The sequence below is a fragment of the Hylobates moloch genome, unplaced genomic scaffold (genome assembly GCF_009828535.3).
Source record: "Hylobates moloch isolate HMO894 unplaced genomic scaffold, HMol_V3 SCAFFOLD_17, whole genome shotgun sequence".
In the NCBI taxonomy this organism is placed as follows: Eukaryota; Metazoa; Chordata; class Mammalia; order Primates; family Hylobatidae; genus Hylobates; species Hylobates moloch.
The window spans coordinates 59202803-59226417 of record NW_026652292.1 but is presented as its reverse complement, the minus strand read 5'-3'; the positions used below and the strand labels follow the sequence as shown (position 1 = coordinate 59226417).

The 23615-nt window shown below is 38.0% G+C and overlaps 1 protein-coding gene across 4 annotated transcripts in view; it reads left to right on the top strand.

The window, feature by feature from the left end:
* TBC1D19 (TBC1 domain family member 19) overlaps nt 1–23615 on the top strand; it is a 185181-nt gene that overhangs the window by 33348 nt on the left and 128218 nt on the right. For all 4 annotated transcript variants that reach the window (XR_009210537.1, XM_032135634.2, XM_032135633.2 and 1 more), the window contains exons 5-7: nt 12765–12839; nt 14328–14391; nt 15708–15754. Coding sequence is in view for 3 of the 4 variants with exons in the window: in XM_032135634.2 (XP_031991525.1) it covers nt 12765–12839; nt 14328–14391; nt 15708–15754 (186 nt within the window). In the remaining variant the exon portion in view is untranslated. The remainder of the gene's footprint in view (nt 1–12764; nt 12840–14327; nt 14392–15707; nt 15755–23615) is intronic.

The following is a 23615-nucleotide window of genomic DNA, read 5'->3' as shown; positions in this document are numbered from 1 at the left end:
ATGCTGTTTTATTCATCTTTAGTGGCATGTATTTTATAGGTGGCTAATAAATATTTGCTAAATCAATGTAGTTTCATCACTTAAAATCTCAGATAATATACCTCATTTCCCCCATTCTAGTTATTAAAAAACCCTATTTTTCTGAATTGGACATGCTCTTTTTTTCTTTCCTCAATGCTTAGTCATAGTATTTCTCTGTTCTGGGTCATTTCTAAGTTCCTGCTTTAATTGTATAGCTCAGAAAAAAATGGTAATCAAATAAGTTTTTATTATTATTATTACTATTATACTTTAAGTTTTAGGGTACATGTGCACAATACGCAGGTTTGTTACATATGTATCCATGTGCCATGTTGGTGTGCTGCACCCATTAACTCGTCATTTAGCATTAGGTATATCTCCTAATGCTGTCCCTCCCCCCTCCCCCAACCCCACAACAGTCCCCGGAGTGTGATGTTTCCCTTCCTGTGTCCATGTGTTCTCATTGTTCAATTCCCACCTATGAGTGAGAACATGCGGTGTTTGGTTTTTTGTCTTTGCGATAGTTTACTGAGAATGATGGTTTCCAGTTTCATCCATGTCCCTACAAAGGACATGAACTCATCATTTTTTATGGCTGCATAGTATTCCATGGTGTATAGTGCCACATTTTCTTAATCCAGTCTATCATTGTTGGATATTTGGGTTGGTTCCAAGTCTTTGCTATTGTGAATAGTGCCGCAATAAACATACGTGTGCATGTGTCTTTATAGCAGCATGATTTATAGTCCTTTGGGTATATACCCAGTAATGATGGCTGGGTCAAATGGTATTCCTAGTTCTAGATCCCTGAGGAATTGCCACACTGACTTCCACAATGGTTGAACTAGTTTACAGTCCCACCAACAGTGTAAAAGTGTTCCTATTTCTCCACATCCTCTCCAGCACTTGTTGTTTCCTGACTTTTTAATGATGGCCATTCCAACTGGTGTAAGATGGTATCTCATTGTGGTTTTGATTTGCATTTCTCTGATGGCCAGTGATGATGAGCATTTTTTCATGTGTTTTTTGGCTGCATAAATGTCTTTTTTTGAGAAGTGTCTGTTCATGTCCTTCGCCCACTTTTTGTTGGGGTTGTTTGTTTTTTTCTTGTAAATTTGTTTGAGTTCATTGTAGATTCTGGATATTAGCCCTTTGTCAGATGAGTAGGTTGCGAAAATTTTCTCCCATTTTGTAGGTTGCCTGTTCACTCTGATGGCAGTTTCTTTTGCTGTGCAGGAGCTCTTTAGTTTAATTAGATCCCATTTGTCAATTTTGGCTTTTGTTGCCATTGCTTTTGGTGTTTTAGACATGAAGTCCTTGCCCATGCCTATGTCCTGAATGGTATTGCCTAGGTTTTCTTCTAGGGTTTTTATGGTTTCAGGTCTAACATGTACGTCTTTAATCCATCTTGAATTAATTTTTGTATAAGGTGTAAGGAAGGGATCCAGTTTCAGCTTTCTACATATGGCTAGCCAGTTTTCCCAGCACCATTTATTAAATAGGGAATCCTTTTCCCATTGCTTGTTTTTGTCAGGTTTGTCAAAGATCAGATAGTTGTAGATATGCGGCATTATTTCTGAGGGCTCTGTTCTGATCCATTGATCTATGTCTCTGTTGTGGTACCAGTACCATGCTGTTTTGGTTACTATAGCCTTGTAGTATAGTTTGAAGTCAGGTAGTGTGATGCCTCCAGCTTTGTTCTTTTGGCTTAGGATTGACTTGGCAATGCGGGCTCTTTTTTGGTTCCATATGAACTTTAAAGTAGTTTTTTCCAATTCTGTGAAGAAAGTCATTGGTAGCTTGATGGGGATGGCATTGAATCTATAAATTACCTTGGGCAGTATGGCCATTTTCATGATATTGATTCTTCCAACCCATGAGCATGGAATGTTCTTCCATTTGTTTGTATCCTCTTTTATTTCCTTGAGCAGTGGTTTGTAGTTCTCCTTGAAGAGGTCCTTCACATCCATTGTAAGTTGAATTCCTAGGTATTTTATTCTCTTTGAAGCAATTGTGAATGGGAGTTCACTCATGATTTGGCTCTCTGTTTGTCTGTGATTGGTGTACAAGAATGCTTGTGATTTTTGTACACTGATTGTGTATCCTGCGACTTTGCTGAAGTTGCTTATCAGCTTAAGGAGATTTTGGGCTGAGATGTTGGGGTTTTCTAGATATACAATCATGTCATCTGCAAACAGGGACAATTTTACTTCCTCTTTTCCTAATTGAATACCCTTTATTTCCTTCTCCTGCCTGATTGTCCTGGCCAGAACTTCCAGCAATATGTTGAATAGGAGTGGTGAGAGAAGGCATCCCTGTCTTGTGCCAGTTTTCAAAGGGAATGCTTCCAGTTTTTGTTCATTCAGTATGATATTGGCTATGGGTTTGTCATAGATAGCTCTTATGATTTTGAGATACGTTCCATCAATACCTAATTTATTGAGAGTTTTTAGCATGAAGGGTTGTTGAATTTTGTCAGAGGCCTTTTCTGCATCTATTGAGATAATCATGTGGTTTTTGTCTTTGGTTCTGTTTATATGCTGGATTACATTTATTGATTTGCATATGTTGAACCAGCCTTGCATCCCAGGGATGAAGCCCACTTGATCGTGGTGGATGAGCTTTTTGATGTGCTGCTGGATTCGGTTTGCCAGTATTTTATTGAGGATTTTTGCATCAATGTTCATCAAGGATATTGGTCTGAAATTCTCTTTTTTGGTTGTATCTCTGCCGGGCTTTGGTATCAGGATGATGCTGGCCTCATAAAATGTGTTAGGGAGGATTCCCTCTTTTTCTATCGATTGGAGTAGTTTCAGAAGGAATGGTACCAGTTCCTCCTTGTACCTCTGGTAGAATTCGGCTGTGAATCCATCTGGTCCTGGACTCTTTTTGGTTGGTAAGCTATTGATTATTACCACAATTTCAGAGCCTGTTATTGGTCTATTCAGAGATTCAACTTCTTCCTGATTTAGTCTTGGGAGGGTGTATGTGTCGAGGAATTTATCCATTTCTTCTAGATTTTCTAGTTTATTTGCGTAGAGGTGTTTGTAGTATTCTGTGATGGTAGTTTGTATTTCTGTGGGATCGGTGGTGATATCCCCTTTATCATTTTTTATTGCATCTATTTGATTCTTCTCTCTTTTCTTCTTTATTAGTCTTGCTAGCGCTCTGCCAATTTTGTTGATCTTTTCAAAAAACCAGCTCCTGGATTCATTAATTTTTTGAAGGGTTTTTTGTGTCTCTATCTCCTTCAGTTCTTCTCTGATCTTAGTTATTTCTTGCCTTCTGCTAGCTTTTGAATGTGTTTGCTCTTGCTTTTCTAGTTCTTTTAATTGTGATATTAGGGTATCAATTTTGGATCTTTCCTGCTTTCTCTTGTGGACATTTAGTGCTAAAAATTTCCCTCTACACACTGCTTTGAATGTGTCCCAGAGATTCTGCTATGTTGTGTCTTTGTTCTCGTTGGTTTCAAACAACATCTTTCTTCTGCCTTCATTTCGTTATGTACCCAGTAGTCATTCAGGAGCAGGTTGTTCAGTTTCCATGTAGTCAAGCGGTTTTGAGTGAGTTTCTTGATCCTGAGTTCTAGTTTGATTGCACTGTGGTCTGAGAGACAGTTTATTATAATTTCTGTTCTTTTACATTTGCTGAGGAGAGCTTTACTTCCAACTATGTGGTCAATTTTGGAATAGGTGTGGTGTGGTGCTGAAAAAAATGTATATTCTGTTGATTTGGGGTGGAGAGTTCTGTAGATGTCTATTAGGTCCACTTGGTGCAGAGCTGAGTTCAATTCCTGGGTATCCTTGTTAACTTTCTGTCTCGTTGATCTGTCTAATGTTGACAGTGGGGTGTTAAAATCTCCCATTATTATTGTGTGGGAGTTTAAGTCCCTTTGTGGGTCACTCAGGACTTGCTTTATGAATCTGGGTGCTCCTGTGTTGGGTGCATATATATTTAGGATAGTTAGCTCTTCTTGTTGAATTGATCCCTTTACCATTATGTAATGGCCTTCTTTGTGTCTTTTGATCTTTGTTGGTTTAAAGTCTGTTTTATCAGAGACTAGGATTGCAACCCCTGCCTTTTTTTGTTTTCCATTTGCTGGGAAGATCTTCCTCTGTCCATTTATTTTGAGCCTCTGTGTGTCTCTGCACGTGAGATGGGTTTCCTGAATATAGCACACTGATGGTTCTTGACTCCTTATCCAATTTGCCAGTCTGTGTCTTTTAATTGGAGCATTTAGCCCATTTACATTTAAAGTTAATATTGTTATGTGTGAATTTGATCCTGTCATTATGATGTTAGTTGGTTATTTTGCTCGTTAGTTGATGCAGTTTCTTCCTAGCCTCGATGGTCTTTACAATTTGGCATGTTTTTGCAGTGACTGGTACCGGTTGTTCCTTTCCATGTTTAGTGCTTCCTTCAGGAGCTCTTTTAGGGCAGGCCTGGTGGTGACAAATCAGTCAGCATTTGCTTGTCTGTAAAGTATTTAATTTCGCCTTCACTTATGAAGCTTAGTTTGGCTGGATATGAGATTCTGGGTTGAAAATTCTTTTCTTTAAGAGTGTTGAATATTGGCCCCCACTCTCTTCTGGCTTGTAGAGTTTCTGCTGAGAGATCAGCTGTTAGTTTGATGGGCTTCCCTTTGTGGGTAACCCGACCTTTCTCTCTGGCCGCCCTTAACATTTTTTCCTTCATTTCAACTTTGGTGAATGTGACAATTATGTGTCTTGGAGTTGCTCTTCTCAAGGAGTATCTTTGTGGCGTTCTCTGTATTTCCTGAATCTGAATGTTGGCCTGCCTTGCTAGATTGGGGAAGTTCTGCTGGATAATATCTTGCAGAGTGTTTTCCAACTTGGTTCCATTCTCCTCGTCACTTTCAGGTACACCAATCAGACATAGGTTTGGTGTTTTCAAATAGTCCCATATTTCTTGGAGGCTTTGTTTGTTTCTTTTTGTTCTTTTTTCTCTAAACTTCTCTTCTCGCTTCATTTCATTCATTTCATCTTCCATCACTGATACCCTTTCTTCCAGTTGATCACATCGGCTACCAAGGCTTCTGCAATCTTCACGTAGTTCTCGAAACTTGGCCTTCAGCTCCATCAGCTCCTTTAAGCCCTTCTCTGCATTGGTTATCTTAGTTATACATTCATCTATTTTTTTTTCAAAGCTTTTAACTTCTTTGCCATTGGTTTGAATTTCCTCCCATAGCTCGGAGTACCTTGATCGTCTGAAGCCTTCTTCTCTCAACTCATCAAAGTCATTCTCCGTCCAGCTTTGTTCCGTTGCTGGTGAGGAACTGCGTTCCTTTGGAGGAGGAGAGGTGCTCTGCTTTTTAGAATTTCCAGTTTTTCTGCTCTGTTTTTTCCCCATCTTTGTGGTTTTTTTTTTTTTCAGTATATGCTACTTTTATTAAGCAGTATTTTGTCAATAAGTTTAGCAATATATATTCTTTCATGAGTCTAGCATAAAGATGATAATGAATCTACTTGTCTTTATTTAATTATTCTAATGTATTTAGAGCTCTTTAAAGGGATATGTAATTAAATTACCAAGAATTATTGTCTATTTCCACTGACAAGAATGAACTTTGATGATTTTTTTCCTTTTGTCACAGTAACCTAGTTAGAAATCAGACTTTCACTTGAAAAAGCAAAAACAACGCCATATTCCTAGCACCAGACTCAAACAAATACCATTTCTATAATAGGCATATACACGAAGTTTTCAGATGCCTTGAGTTAATAGCCTTTCACAATAAATTATTTTTTAATGTTTAATTATTATGGCTACATAATAGTTACATGTACTTATGTGGCACATATAATAATATTTTGATACAAGCATACAATGTATAATGGTTAAATCAGGGTAACTGGGATATCCATCACCTCAAGCATTTATCATTTCTTTTTTTTTTTTCTTTTTTTTTATTATTATACTTTAGGTTTTAGGGTACATGTGCACAATGTGCAGGTTTGTTACATATGTAGCCATGTGACATGTTGATTTCCTGCACCCATTAACTCGTCATTTAGCATTAGGTATGTCCCCTAATGCTGTCCCTCCCCCCTCCCCCAACCCCACAACAGTCCCCGGAGTGTGACATCTTTGTGGTTTTATCTACTTTTGGTCTTTGATGATGGTGATGTACAGATGGGTTTTTGGTGTGGGTGTCCTTTCTGTTTGTTAGTTTTCCTTCTACCAGACAGGACCCTCAGGTGAGGGTCTGTTGGAATTTGCTAGAGGTCCACTCCAGACCCTGTTTTGCTGGGTGTCAGCAGTGGTGGCTGCAGAACAGCGGATTTTTGTGGACCGCAAATTCAGCTGTCTGATTGTTCCTCTGGAAGTTTTGTCTTAGAGGAGTACCTGGCCGAGTGAGGTGTCAGTCTGTCCCTACGGGGGGGTGCCTCCCAGTTAGGCTGCTCGGGGGTCAGGGACCCACTTTAGGAGGCAGTCTGCCCGTTCTCAGATCTCCAGCTGTGTGCTGGGAGAACCACTACTCTCTTCAAAGCTGTCAGACAGGGACATTTAAGACTGCAGAGGTTCCTGCTGTCTTTTTGTTTGTCTGTGCTGTGCCCCCAGAGGTGGAGCCTACAGAGGCAGGCAGGCCTCCTTGAGCTGTGGTGGGCTCCCCCCAGTTCGAGCTTCCTGGCTGCTTTGTTTACCTAAGCAAGGCTGGGCAATGGCGGGTGCCCCTCCCCCAGCCTTGCTGCTGCCTTGCAGTTTGATCTCAGACTGCTGTACTAGCAATCACCGAGACTCCGTGGGCGTAGGACCCTCCGAGCCAGGTGCGGGACACAATCTCCTGGTGTGCCGTTTTCCAGGCCTGTTGGAAAAGCGCAGTATTAGGGTGGGAGTGACCCGATTTTCCAGGTGCCGTCTGTTACCCCTTTCTTTGACTAGGAAAGGGAACTCCCTGACCCCTTGCGCTTCCCGAGTGAGGCAATGCCTTGCCCCGCTTCGGCTCACGCACGGCACACTGCACTGACTGTCCTGCACCCACTGTTTGGCACTCCCTGGTGAGATGAACCCGGTACCTCAGATGGAAATGCAAAAATCACCTGTCTTCTGCGTCGCTCACGCTGGGAGCTGTAGACCAGAGCTGTTCCTGTTTGGCCATCTTCAATCAAATAAGTTTTAATCAGCACTTCTTACATTCTTAATAGTCTTTCTCGTTGTGCTTTCATGTGTTATTTTTTAAGTTTCTTCATTTGTAAAATGATAGTAATGATACACATCTTATAGGTTAGTAAAATAACATACATTAACACATGTAAATCACATAGTTGTGTTTCATCAAGTAAAATAACACATGTAAACACATGTAAATCATATAGTTGTGTTTCATCAACTCTTTCCATTCAGAATACTTTCTTATGATGTCTAATTTCTTTTCTGTGTAACTTTTTCTATTGACTGTTTTCTCTATATATTACATCTAATGTTAAATTTAGAGTTGGTAAATTGAAATTCTTGGTACAATGGGATATCTATTTGGAGAACTGTGATTCATCACTTTACAGAAAATACCTGAATGAGCTGTTTTTGCCAAAATAATTATTTAAAGGATAATTTAACAAATATTCAACATCTTGTCTAGGTGTCATTCCAAAAGTTATCTTTCTATTTTGAATGGCCTTCATGTTTGAATTTTTAGTAAGTTTTATGCTGTTTTAAAATTGTGTATTGCAGTCTTGAAAATTTGTATAGTACAGCTGACCCTTAAACAGTGTGGGGTTTAGGGGTGCTGACCCTTTGTGCAGTCAAAAATTCACATATAACTTTTGACTCCCCCAAAACTTAACTACTAATAGGCTACTGTTGACCAGATACCTCACTGATAACATTAAGTGGATTAACACATATTTTATATGTTATATATATTATATACTATATTCTTACAATAAAGAATGCTAGAGAAAGGAAAATGTTATGAAGAAAATCATAAGTAAGAAAAATATATTTATTATTTATTAAGTGGGAGTAGATCATCATAAATATCTTCATCATAAATGGTCATAAATCATCTTCACGTCGAGTAGGCTGAGGAGAAGGAGGAAGAGGAAGGGTTGGTCTTGCTGTCTTGCCTGGCAGAGGCAAAAGAGGTAGAGGAGGTGGAAGGGATACAGGAGAGGCAGGCACACTTGGTGTAATTTTACAGAAATACATTGTAACTCCCATCTGACATTTTTACTTTTTCATTTTTCTAAAAATATTTCTATATGGTTCCAGTCCTCTTTCACTGTTTGCTTTAGTTTCAAGGGTCCATGTTGCAAAATCTTGATACGGACACTGAAGTCATGGGTCCATGTTGCAAAATCTATGAAACGGACACTGAAGTCAAAAGCAGTCTTGAATAATCAGAACTCTTCTGCCAGATTGTCCAATGTCAATTTTTTTTTTGGCACCACTTCTTCTACATGTTCTTCCTCATTTTCTGACAGTGGTCTGGAAGCACTCATCTCCATCAAGTTGTTTTTAATTAATTCCTCCGGTGTGGTGTCTATTAGCTGTTGAATTTCTCTAAAATCAGTATCTTGCAACCCTTCACTCCCAACCTTTTTTGGTCATATCTACAATCTCTTTCATTATTTCCTTGATTGACTCTCTTGTAAATCCTGTGAAGTCTGTACAACATCTGGAAACAGTTTTCTCCAGCAGGAATTTACTGCTTTGGGCTTGATGGCTTTCACAGCTTTTTCCATAACAACAACGGTGTCTTCAGTGGTATAAGTCTTCCAGACTTTCATGACGATCTCTGTATTGGGTTTCTCTTCCATAGCATTGGCAAATCTTTTCCATAGGGTGCTGTATATAATGAGCCTTAAAGGTCCCTATGACCCAGACCTAGAGGCTGAATTAGAGACGTTGTGTTTGAGGGTAAGTAGACGAATTTGATATCTTCTATGTTGAACTCACGGTGTTCTGCGAGGCGAAGGGCATTGTCCAATATCAAAACAGCTTTAAAAACAGTCCTTTACTGACAAGATACTTCCTGACATCAGGGGCAAAGCATAAATTGAACCAATCCAGAAAAAGTGTTCTTGTTGTCCAGGCCTTCTTGTTTTAAAACCAAAAGCCTGGCAATTGGTGTTTATCTTTTCCCTTCAAGGCTCAGGGGTTAGCAGCTTTACAGATAAGGGCAGTCCTGTTCCTAAACCCAATTGCATTTACAAAAAAATGGTAGAATTAGCCTATTTCTTCTTGCCTTAAATCCTGGTACTTGCTTCTCTTACTTACTAATAAAAGTCCTATGTGGCATTTTTCCCCCCTAGAATAAGGCACTCTCTTCTGCATTAAAAACCCATTCAGCCAGATATCCTTTTTCCTCAATGATTTTAATGGCGTCTGGGAACTCATCTTCTGCCTCTTGGTCAGCAGAAGCTGCTTCTCTTGTTATCTTGACATTTTTAAGCCAAACTGATTTTGAAAATTGTCAAACCATCCTTGGCTGGGATTAAATCCTCCAGCTTTAGATCCTTTACGTTTCTTTTGCTTTAAATTGTCATCTAATGACTTCACTTTTTCTCAAATCATATTTGGAGTCTATGGGTATGCCTTTTAGTAACCCTGCACCCACATAAAAGCTGTATTTTCAATACTAGATAAAAGTATTTTGCAAAAAAAATGCAAGATTTTCACCACTGGTTGTGTAGCTACAGCAATGGCTTCATGAATTTCCTTTTCTTTTTTTAACAATGGTCCTTATGCTGGATTCATTTCTCTTGAAGTGATGGGCAACTGCAGCTGCAGACCTCAATCTTCTGTACGTATCAAGCAATTCAATGTTTTCTTGCAATGTCATGACTTTTCTTCTTGGGAGCATTTCTAGCATCACTAGTGGCTTTTTGTATGGGTCCCATGGTATTATTCAGGGACAATATTGTGCTCAACACAATTAAAAAATGTGAGACTGCGAGAGATCACATTTTACTGCAATACACAATTTACAGGCCTGTGGAACTGCTCACATGGAGATGATTAGCATCACCCAGGGTTTCAAGCAGATACTCACAGCACTTGAATTCACTGTGAATTCAATAGCAAGAGGAGGTGGCTACAAAATTGTTACAGTAATATAGTATGTGCTACAGTTAATTTTATGCAGTTGTGATTTCATACTGCATCTTTATGTTTATATTTCTCTCAACTTCAAATGGTACCATGTATAGTCTGAAAGTATATATACATTTTTAATAAAACTTAACTTTTTATAATAGTTTTATGAATACTTTATGGTAGGAAATGATAAAATAGTCTACTAGTATCTACATATATTTTATGCATTCAGATCAAACCCAACTCTTTCTTAAAATTTTCAATATGTCTAGGCTATATGGTTTGTCTGTGAGGTTTTTTGAAATTGTTGCTGATCTCCAGAATTTTTTCCAATATATTTATTGGAAAAAATTTAAATATAAGTAAACCCACACAGTTCAAGCCTATGTTGTTCAAGGGCCAACTCTGTATATTATGAGCTGCACATTGATGTCTATTGTATTTAATAACTTTAATTTTGTTTTTATGTTTGAGAGTTAATGCCTTTTTATCAATTCTAGAGCTCTTTGCATGAGTGATTGAAAATGAGAATATTTGTAACCATAATTTAATAGCGAGCAATTTGGTTCCTTATAATAGGATAAATAAAAATCCAGGGATTGGATTTTTAATATGTATGCAAATTTTATTTTATTGTGATCATTTAATTAGAAGTATTTTTTAATAAGCTTTTTCTTACCTGTTTCCTCCACCATTTGGGGTGGGAGGCGGCAGGTAACAGAAGGCTTGTTAGAGGAAATGATACTTAATCTGACATCAGAAAGGTGAATGAGATTTATCTAAATAAGGTGGGTGTAAAGATATTGAATGTGGAAGGTAGGTTGTATCATTATAATTAATGTTTGCTCATTAACAATGTACCCAAATGAGAGGTACCAAATAAGTCTTGGATCTAAGAGAATTATTTATAGTTAAGGAGAGAATTAGAATGAGCCAATAAATAGAGTTAATTTGGGAGCTATTTCATGTAATGTGTTGAGTATGCTTTTATTCTTGAAAATCTATTTCTATAAATGTAGTAAACTGAACTTTATACATTTCACATAGCTCGATATTTATCCTTCAGAAGAATTTTTTCTGTTCATTCACTGCTTGGGCCATTGCATTAAAATTTTTTAAAATACTTGCAACATTACTTAGGGTAGAAATATGTTTAATTATTGAGCATCTATTATGTGCTGGACACAGTGTGATTTGTACCATGATAGGTGGAGGACAGGGTGTTATGAAAGCCCATAAGCAAAGTCACCTAATGCTATCTTGGTTGGGGACCAGGTGAGAAAAGTCTTAATGGAGGAAGGGATATTTAAGCTGATACCTAAAAGGTGAATAAGATTTATTTAGACAAGAATAAGAATGTTGGAGGTGGGAGTTGAGCTTGGAGAGCAAATTTCAGATAAAGAGTAATGTATTTGAATGTGTGTGTTGAAGAAGCTATGAATAATGATAGCTGTAGTAAAAGCCATCACTTATTGAATGATAATTATCATATTATGCCACTGTTTGAGTCAGTTTACATGTGTTAACATCTTTTAATCTTTGTAACAGCCATATAAGGGAACTGTTGTTATTATTCCACTTTCATTAATTGATTATTGATTATTAATTGTTCTTTATGAGTAATATACAGTTCTCTCCTTGTTTCCTTATTAGGTCTGAATTTTGGGACTTTGGTATTATTTTATTTTGGTTTCAGTGAGCTAGAAGTGGTCTGTAGGCACATTTATTAAAAAAACAAAAAATATTATTATGGCATTTTAGCTTGTCATTGAAAAGAATATTATATTAAAATGTGGTATTTATGGATGATCAAACCTAGGACTATTAAAACTTAATTTCCATGTTATAAGAAATAGAAGAGATAATGAAGAAAGTAATCAATACTATGAAAAATAGTGAGACAAATCCAAATTGTGACACATTCTGAAAGATAACTGGCCTGGACTTTTGAAAAAAGTCAGTATCATAAAAAAAAAAAAAAGAATAGAGAGATTCTAGATTTAACTGCTGTGAAAGACAGAGACATAACAACCAATGAAATGTAATGCATGAATTTTGAATGGATCCCAGATTTTAAAAAACTATAAAAGATATTTTGGAGACAACTGGAAAATTTGAATATATATGGACTAAGTATGACATCATGAAATATTAATTTTCTTAGGTATGATAATGATATTGTGATATGTTGGAAAACGTCCTTATTCTAAGAATATGCATGCTGAAGTATTTAGGGGTAAATTTTCATTTTTGGAAAAATTACAGTGTAATAATTTCTGTACATTTTTACCTTTTACTAGGTCATTAATGAGATTCCTAAGTATTAAACATTTATAAACTGCTTAAATTTAACTTATCTTTTTATCTGATATTTTCCATATAATGTTTATTACCACATGACTTCTTGACATTTTAAAAAATCTATCCTCATTCCCATCCTCAACCAAAATGTCAGTTATTTGAGGACTGAGGCTTTCTGTTATTCACTGCTTAATTCATAGCACAAAGGATAGTATCTGGCATATAGTAGGCAATAGTCAGTATTTGTTGAGTGGACTAGTAAATAAGGATAACCAATCTCAACCAGCCTTACCATTTCTATATAATTTGTAATATCTTTAATTTTTTTTATTAGTTTTAGTGTTGTTACTGGAAAAGATAATTGATTGTTTATTATGTTTCAGGGAAGTTGGGAAAAAAGAATTTTGAAGAGTTTAAATAGTATGTGCACTGAACTGAGTATCCCACTGGCACGAAAGGTACTTTTAAACATTTTTCTGTTTAAGTATTTCATTGTGAATCAAATACTAGAAAGTATCATGAAGTTATATAACTGTTAGGCACATTTATTTATTTATTTATTTATTTAGGGGCAGAGTCTTGCTGTGTCACCCAGGCTGGAGTGCAGTGGCGCGATCTCGGCTCACTGCAACCTCCGCCTCCTGGGTTCGAGCAATTCTTCTGCCTCAGCCTCCCAAGTAGCTGGGACTACAGGCACCTGCCACCAGGTCTGGCTAATTTTTTTGTATTTTTGATAGAGACGGGATTTCACTGTGTTAGTCAGGAGGGTCTTGATCTCCTGACATCATGATCCGCCCACCTTGGCCTCCCAAAGTGCTGGGATTACAGATGTGAGCCACCGTGCCTGGCCTATTTATTTATTTTTACTAGTATATCAACTTGGTTTGAAACAAAAATCTGTAAAAGGCCAATTATGTGGGTATATTCTATATAGATTTCTATTTTGTGTGCTATAATAATTATTATAACAAACCTGTATCTTTGCAAATAAACAGAAATATGAATCTGTAGTATAGATGAGTTAGACATTTGGCTGTAAAGATTAGGAATGTGCTTTAAAGATTTTAATTACCTTTAGTCTCCTTACTTTTTGGCTAATTAGCACAATAGCCATATTCCTTGAATCACAGTTAGAGTTCAGGCATACTATGATCTTGTAATAGGTAATACGGTACCATCTTTCGGTATTAACATAGGAAACAAAAAGGATAATTTGTCATCTCTCTGTAGAACTGGAATTCTATTTAGATCTAATACTCAACATTTATGTTACTCTGGGCATTGAGGAGAAAAGATGAGAAAGAAAAGAAAAAACACTTGAGGGATGTTCTGTATTCTTTGTAGCTGCTCACAAGTAGGAGAGAGTCAGTTTCCCTTTACTTCATTCTCCCTACCTGCTATTTATTCCTTGTTGTTGGACAGGATGTAGTGGGTATACTTTGGATAATATCCAAGGGAAAATTACTGAAGGCACCAGAAGGATAGTGTTTAAAAAGGGATACATTTATATTAAAAACTGTCTAAATACGTAGTATTGTATATACTGCCTTTCTTATAGGAAGATGATGCTACTGACTCTTAGTCACACTCTCTTGGCCAGTCCCCCTTGTGATGCTTTTCTGAGACTGCTGGATGGGGGTAAGAGATGTAGTATGTGGCTGAGGAGCAGTTTTTCTTTGTGAAATTTACTGGCCAGTACAGATCACTTGCCTTCTTTTATTGGACTCATTAGCACCATGTTCTAACTAAGCCATTGAGACTAGATATAACATAATAGTTAAATAATAATTTAAATGCAGTTACCCCCCAAATTCAACATGTTTAATGAAATTATCCTGTTATAGTCGTTTATTTAGCTTTTAAATAAGTTATTGATTCTTGTTTTTAGTTGTATTGCTAGACTTCAAAAAATGAAATGAAACCAGTTTCAAAATTACCTTTTCCAGAGGCCAGTTGGAGAACAGAAAGAACTTCTTAATAAATGGAATGAAATGGGAACTGATGAACCAGGTATGTGAACAGTTTTTTCTGAATGTAGTAGTGGAAAAATAATTGCCTTCTTAACTGTGGATCTAAAATAACATAATTAACAATTCTTTTGGGAAGATTGCAATTTTCCTTCTCATTAATTTTCTGTCATCTGGAAAACCAGAATTAGACTGGCCTACTCAAACTCCCAGACACCACATGCAACTAATAAATACAGACATCAGGAGCAGCTTTTTGTTTGTTTGTGTTTTTAGAGACAGGTTCTTGCTCTATTACCCGTGCTGGAGTGCAGTAGCATGATCACAGCTCACTTTAACCTCAAGCTCCTGGGCTCAGAGTGTCCTTTCACCTCAGCCTGCTGAGTAGCTAAGACTACGGGCACACATCACCATGCCTGGCTAATTTTTTTATTTTTTGTAGAGATGGGGTTTTGCTATGTTGCCCTGGCTCTCTCTGTTGAACTCCTGGCCTCAAGTAATCCTCCCATCCTCCCACCAGAGCCTCCCAAAGTGCTGGGATTACAGGTGTGAGCCACTGCGCCTGGCCTTATTTATCCTTTTTTAAAGCAGCCTTTAAAAACATTTTTATAAAATTATAAATTATCCAGTGGATTTTTGAGATTCTTGTCTTTTAATTAAGGTAAATATTGTGCAAGCTTAATTATATTGGGTTGTTAAAAATAGGATAAATAGTGAAAAATACGTTTGAAGACTTTAAAATGTTTTAAAGAATTTATTTTTGTCCATTTTAATATTTAAAATCTAGTCAATTTTATAAATATAAAATGAATAACAACTATATTTCATTTACTATGATATATGGCTGTAATTGTATAGACAGACATGTACATAACCCTTCCTCCTCCCCTTCCTTTACCACTGCTAAAAATACATGTAGGGGACTAGGTAAGAGATAAATACCATAATAGAGTTATTATATATAGTTATTTGAGTTCAAAAGGGGGAATAGTTTAATACAACTGGAGGAATTCACTAAGAATGCATTGTTTGTATTTTAAGTACATTGAGAATTCTCATATAGAACCTTTATGTTACATTGACATCGTTTGGCCAGTTCAGTTATAAATAATTATAATTTGTGAATAGGATGCTCTTAATTTCTTCCAGAAAATGTCATCTAGGACGTTAAGGGAAGAAATTGTCTTTTCATTTTAGTGCTCTCTGTACTTAATGCAGTATATGACAAATAATTGATTCTCAAGAAATGATTGAATTAATCTATCTGTATGATAACATATGAAAGAATGATTAACATTTATTTAATAAGGCTTCATATATTATTAGCTGAAATTTTGTTTATAATCTATCTTATTCTAGATTTAAGCCTTTTCAGACCTGTTTATGCACCTAAGGATTTTCTTGAGGTAGGTTCTATTGGATAAATACACATATATTAATGAACAAATAATGTGAATAAATGATGATGTAAAAATATATCAAGGCAGAGGGATTAGCATGTAAAAAGCCCCAGAGTCATTGAAGCAGTAGAATGACATGATCAGATCTGTGTTTGAATATTACCCTTGGAAAATATATTGGAATATGGAAAGATTAGCATTGAGTAAATCAGTTAGGACAATTTTGATTAAAAAATAGTGACTGTAGGAAGTGGGTTCCAAGATGGCCAAATACGAACAGCCCCAGTCTGCAGCTCCCAGCGTGATCAACACAGAAGACGGGTGATTTCTGCGTTTCTAACTGAGGCACCTGGTTCATCTCATTGGGACTGGTCAGAAAGTGGGTGCAGCCCACGGAGGGTGAGCCGAAGCAGGGAGGGGCATCGCCCCACCCGGGAAGCGCAAGGGGTTGGGGTATTTCCCTTTCTGAGCCAAGGGAAGCCATGACAGACTGTACTGGGAAAATCAGGACGCTGCCAACTAAATACTGCACTTTTCCAACAGTCTTAGCAAACGGCACACCAGGAGATTATATCCCATGCCTGCCTTAGTGGGTCCCACGCCCACGGACCCTTGCTCACTGCTAGTCTGAGATCAAACTATGAGGTGGCAAGCCTGGCTGGGGGAGGGGTATCCGCCATAGCTGAGGCTTGAGTAGGTAAACAAAGTGGCGGGAAGCTCGAACTGGGTGGAGCCCACCACAGCTCAACGAGGCCCGCCTACCTCTGTAGACTCCATCTCTGGGGGCAGGGCATAGCTGAACAAAAGGCAGCAGAAACTTCTGCAGACTTAAACATCCCTGTCTGACAGCTCTGAAGAGAGCAGTGATTCTCCCAGCACAGTGTTTGAGCTCTGATAACAGACAGACTGCCTCCTCAAGTGGGTCCCTGACCCCCGTGTAGCCTAACTTGGAGACACCTCCCAGTAGGGGCCGACTGACACCTCATACAGCCTGGTGCCCCTCTGAGACAAAGCTTTCAGAGGAAGGATCAGGCAGCTATATTTGCTCTTCTGCAATATTTGCTGTTCTGCAGCCTCCACTGGTGAAACCCAGGCAAACAGGATCTGGAGTGGAAAACTCCAACAGACCTGCAGCTGGGGGACCTGACTGTTAGAAGGAAAACTAACAAACAGAAAGGAATAGCATCAACATCAACAAAAAGGACATCCATACCAAAACCCCATCTGTAGGTCACCATCATCAAAGACCAAAGGTATGTAAAACCACAAACATGGGGAGAAACCAGAGCAGAAAACTGAAAATTCTAAAAACCAGAGTGCCCCTTCTCCTTCAAAGGATCACAGCTCCTCGCCAGCAACAGAACAAAGCAGGACAGAGAATGACTTTGATGAGTCAACAGAAGTAGGCTTCAGAAAGTCAGTAATAACACACTTCTCCGAGCTAAAGAAGGATGTTTGAAGCCATCACGAGGAAGCTAAAAACCTTGAAAAAAGATTAGACGAATGGCTAACTAGAATAAACAGCATAGAGAAGACCTTAAATGACCGGATGGAGCTGAAAACCATGGCACGAGAACTACGTGATGCATTTACAAGCTTCAGTAGCTGATTCGATCAACTGGAAGAAAGGGTATCAGTGATTAAAAATCAAATGAATGAAATGAAGCGAAAAGAGAAGTTTAGAGAAAAAAGAGTAAAAAGAAACGAACAAAGCCTCCAAGAAATATGGGACTATGTGAAAAGACCAAATCTACATTTGACTGGTGTACCTGAAAGTGACAGGGAGAATGGAACCAAGCTGGAAAACACTCTTCAGGATATTATCCAGGAGAACTTCCCAAACTAGCAAGGCAGGCCAACATTCAAATTCAGGAAATACAAAAAACACCACAAAGATACTCCTCAAGAAGAACAAACCCAAGGCACATAACTGTCAGATTCACCAAGGTTGAAATGGAGGAAAAAATGTTAAGGGCAGCCAGAGAGAAAGGTCAGGTTACCCACAAAGGGAAGCCCATCAGACTAACAGCAGATCTCTCAGCAAAAACCCTACAAGCCAGAAGAGAGTGGGGGCCAATATTCAACATTTTTAAACGAAAGAATTTTCAACCCAGAATCTCATATCCAGCCAAACTAAGCTTCGTAAGTGAAGGAGAAATAAAATCCTTTACAGACAAGCAAATACTGAGAAATTTTGTCACCACTAGGCCTGCCTTACAAGAGCTCCTGAGGGAAGCACTAAACATGGAAAGGAACAACCGGTACCAGCCACTGCAAAAACATACCAAATTGTAAAGACCATCGATGCTAAGAGGAAACTGCATCAACTAATGGGCAAAATAACCAGCTAACATCATAATGACAGGATCAAATCCACACATAACAATATTCACCTTAAATGTCAATCGGCTAAATGCTCCAATTTAAAGACAGACTGGCAAATTGGATAAAGAGTCAAGACCCATCAGTGTGCTGTATTCAGGAGACTCATCTCATGTGCAGAGACACACATAGGCTCAAAATAAAGGGATGGAGGAAGATCTGTCAAGCAAATGGAACGCAAAAAAAAAAAGCAGGAGTTGCAATCCTAGTCTCTGATAAAACAGACTTTAAACCAACAAAGATCAAAAGAGACAAGGCCATTACATAATGGTAAGGGATCAATTCAACAAGAAGAGCTAATTATCCTAAATATATATGCACCCAATACAGGAGCACCCAGATTGAAAAAACAAGTCCTGAGAGACCTAAAAAGAGACTTAGACTCCCACACAATAATAGGAGACTTTAAGACCCCACTGTCAATATTAGACAGATCAATGAGACCGAAGGTAAACAAGGATATCCAGGACTTGATCTTAGCTCTGCACCAAGCCGATCTAATAGATATCTATAGAACCCTCCACCCCAAATCAACAGAATATACATTATTCTTAGCACCACATTGCACTTATTTCAAAATTGGTCACATAGTTGGAAGTAAAGCTCTCCTCAGCAAATGTAAAAGAACAGAAACCACAACAAACTGTCTCTCTGACCACAGTGCAATCAGATTAGAACTCAGGATTAACAAACTCACTCAAAACCACACAACTACATGGAAACTGAACAACTTGCTCCTGAATGACTACTGGGTAAATAACGAAATGAAGGCAGATATAAAGATGCTCTTTGAAACCAATGAGAACAAAGACACAACATACCAGAATCTCTGGGACACATTTAAAGCAGTGCGTAGAGGGAAATTTATAGCACTAAATGCCCACAAGAGAAAGCAGGAAAGATCTAAAATTGACACCCTAACATCACAATGAAAAGAACGAGAGAAGCAAGAGCAAACACATTCAAAAGCTAGCAGAAGGCAAGAAATAACTAAGATCAGAGAAGAACTGAAGGAGATAGAGACACAAAAAACCCTTCAAAAAATCAATGAATCCAGGAGCTGGTTTTTTGAAATGATCAGCAAAATTGATAGAGCGCTAGCAAGACTAATAAAGAAGAAAAGAGAGAAGAATCAAATAGACACAATAAAAAATGATAAAGGGGATATCACCACTGATCTTACAGAAATACAAACTACCATCAGAGAATACTATAAACACCTCTATGCAAATAAACTAGAAAATCTAGAAGAAATGGATAAATTCCTGGGCACATATGCCCTCCCAAGACTAAACCAGGAAGAAGTTGAATCTCTGAATAGACCAATAACAGGCTCTGAAATTGAGGCAATAATTAATAGCTTACCAACCAAAAAAAGTCCAGGACCAGATGGATTCACATCCGAATTCTACCAGAGGTACAAAGAGGAGCTGGTACCATTCCTTCTGAAACTATGCCAATCAATAGAAAAAGAGGGAATCCTCCCTAACTCCTTTTATGGCACCAGCATCATCCTGATACCAAAGCCTGGCAGAGACACAACCAAAAAAGAGCATTTTAGACCAATATCCCTGATGAACACCGATGTGAAAATCCTCAATAAAATATTGGCAAACCGAATCCAGCAGCACATCAAAAAGCTTATCCACCAAGATCAAGTCGGTTTCATCCCTGGGATGCAAGGCTGGTTCAACATATGCAAATCAATAAACGTAATCCATCACATAAACAGAACCAAAGACAAAAATCACATGATTGTCTCAATAGATGCAGAAAAGGCCTTTGACAAAATTCAACAGCCCTTCATGCTAAAAACTCTCAGTAAACTAGGTATTGATGGAACGTATCTCAAAATAATAAGAGCTATCTATGACAAACCCACAGCCAGTATCATACTGAATGGGCAAAAACTGGAAGCATTCCCTTTAAAAACTGGTGCAAGAGAGGGATGCCTTCTCTTACCACTCCTATTCAATGTAGTGTTGGAAGTTCTGGCCATGGCAATCAGGCAGGAGAAAGAAATAAAGGGTATTCAATTAGGAAAATAGGAAGTAAAATTGTCCCTGTTTGCAGATGACATGATTGTATATTTAGAAAATCCCATCATCTTAGCCCCAAATCTCCTTAGGCTGATAAGCAACTTCAGCAAAGTCTCAGGATACAAAATCAATGTGTAAAAATCACAGGCATTCTTATACACCAATAGCAGACAGAGAGTGAAATCATGAGTGAACTCCCATTTACAATTGCTACAAAGAGAATAAAATACCTAGCAATCCAACTTACAAGGGATGTGAAGGACCTCTTCAAGGAGAACTACAAACCACTGCTCAATGAAATAAAAGAGGACACAAACAAATGGAAGAACATTCCATGCTCATGGATAGGAAGAATCATACTGCCCAAGGTAATTTATAGATTCAATGCCGTCCCCATAAAGCTACCACTGACTTTCTTCACAGAATTGGAAAATACTACTTTAAAGTTCATATGGAACCAAAAAAAGAGCCCGCAGTGCAAAGACAATCCTAAACAAAAAGAACAAAGCTGGAGACATCATGCTACCTGACTTCAAACTGTACTACAAGGCTACAGTAACCAAAACAGCATGGTACTGGTACAAAACAGGGATATAGACCAACGGAACAGAACAGCGGCCTCAGAAATGACACCACACATCTTCAGCCATCTGATCTTTGACAAGCCTGACAAAAACAAGAAATGGAGAAAGGATTCCCTATTTAATAAATGGTGCTGGGAAAACTGGCTAGCCATATGTAGAAAGCTGAAACTGGATCCCTTCCTTACACCTTATACAAAAATTAATTCAAGATGGATTAAAGACTTAAATGTTAGACCTAAAACCATAAAATCCCTAGAAGAAAACCTAGGCAATACCATTCAGGACATAGGCATGGGCAAGGACTTCATGTCTAAAACTCTAAAAGCAATGGTAACAAAAGTCAAAATTGACAAATGGGATCTAATTAAATGAAAGAGCTTCTGCACAGCAAAAGAAACTACCATCAGAGTGAACAGGCAACCTACAGAATGGGAGAAAATTTTTGCAATCTACCCATGTGACAAAGGTTTAATATCCAGAATCTACAAAGAACTTAAACACATTTACAAGAAAAAAAACAACCCCATCAAAAAGTGGGCAAAGCATATGAACAGACGCTTCTCAAAAGAAGACATTTATGCAGTCAACAGACACATGAAAAAATGCTCATCATCACTGATATCAGAGAAATTCAAATCAAAACCACAATGAAATACCATCTTACACCAGTTAGAATGGCGATCACTAAAAAGTCAGGAAACAACAGGTGCTGGAGAGGATGTGGAGAAATGGGAACGCTTTTACACTGTTGGTGGGGGTGTAAACTAGTCGAACCATTGTGGTAGACAGTGTGGTGATTCCTCAAGGATCTAGAATTAGAAATACCATTTGCCCCAGTGATCCCATTACTGGGTATATAGCCAAAGGATTGTAAATCATGCCACTATAAAGACACATGCACAGGTATGTTTATTGTGGTACTATTCACAATAGCAAAGACTTGGAACCAACCTAAATGTCCATCAATAATAGACCGGATTTTAAAAATGTGGCACATATACACCATGGAATACTATGCAGCCATTAAAAAGGATGAGTTCATGTCCTTTATAGCAACATGGATGAAGCGGGAAACCATCATTCTGAGCAAACTATCGCAAGAACAGAAAACCAAACACTGCATGTTCTCACTCATAGGTGGGAATTGAATAATGAGAACACTTGGACACCGGGTGGGAAACATCACACACTGAGGTGGGGGAATGGGGGAGGGATAGCATTAGGAGAAATACCTAATGTAAATGACAAGTTAATGAGTGCAGCAAACCAACATGGCACATGTATACATATGTAACAAACCTGCACGTTGTGCACATGTACCCTAGAACTTAAAGTATAATAAAAAATAAAAGTAAAATAATGAAAAAAAATAGTGACTGTACATCACGTAGCCTGCTGCCTGGCACATACACATACTCAGGAAATCTTTTTCTTTTTTATTCCATTCCCTGTTCTAGTAGTCCAGAAGACATGATGAGTGTCTGAACTAAGAGAACAACACTGGAAATGGAAACAATTTGACGGATTTAAAGGAGATTTTAAGGATGATTTGGGAACTGATCAATTATGGGGTCTATGAGAAAAAGAAAAGATAATGATCGCCTTCAAGTATCTAGGTTGTGTAATTGGCTAGAAGTTACTTGACGTGAGATAGAGGATACAGGAGGCGGAACAGGGCTGTTAGTGAAGGTGATAAGCTTAGTTAAGTTACAGAGACATCAAATATTCAAGTGGAACCCTTCAGTAGACACTTGGAACTCATTATTTTAATTCACACGTTTGATTTCACTCTTTCTCTTGGACTTCACATGTAATCCTATTATATTTACCTTTGAAATATATCCAGAATACATCCAGTTTTTGTCACCACCACTGCTATATCCAAGCTTCCCAACTGGTCTTCCTACTTCTACCTTTGCCCACCTAGGATCTGTTCTTAGCACAGCTTCCAGAGGAAGGCCTTTAAATGCAATTCAGAATAAGCCACTCTTCTGCTATCCAGTGGCTTCCCATCTCATTCTACTTATTAAATAAAAGCCAAAGTCATGACAGTGACCTAAAATACCCCATTAGATTTGATATCCCATTACCTGTCTGAGTTCATCTCCGGTTACTGTCCTTCTGATTGGTCTTACTCCAGCTACTTTAGCCTCCTTGCTTACCCTTGGCTTCCTCCCAGCTGAGTGTCTTTGCTCTTTGTTTTATCTGCTGGCAAAGATTTTTCCCTAAATGTCTACCTGCATGTTCCCTCACTATTCGTGTCTTTGCTTAAATATCACCTTCTTAGTAAAGGTTTCACTGGCTTTTCTGCTTGGAACTCCTTATACCCTTTCCAGCTTTGTTTTTCTCCACAGCGTCTATCATGACGTATATAACATACTATTGATTTATTTTGCTTATTGCTTGCCTTTTTCCATTACAAAGGAAGCTCTACAGGGGCAAGAGCTTTTCATTCTGTTTTGTTCCCTGCTTCAACAGTCACACAGGGTCAAATAATTGACAACACTCACAAGACTTCTCAGGGTACACCCACATGTGGCTTTCTTTCAGCAAGAGAAATAATGAACCTGCAAACACAAAGAGATCCACACTTCCGACAGAGCTCTCAGGGCCCTTTCTCAGTTACACAGGTTGTGTTTAGACTTTCAGTTATAAACCATCAAGATACATGTGAGATATCTTGGTCTAGAGAGCCAAGACACAAGTTTTTTGAGGGGTCGTTTCTACCCCAACTGGTTATATCAGATGCAAACCACCAATCTACATTTTCAATAAACAAAGTAAATAAACAGATGTGGAATGCCTCCAGGTTAGTTTTGGTCATAAAAAATAGCATATTACAACTGACTAGTTAGTACATGT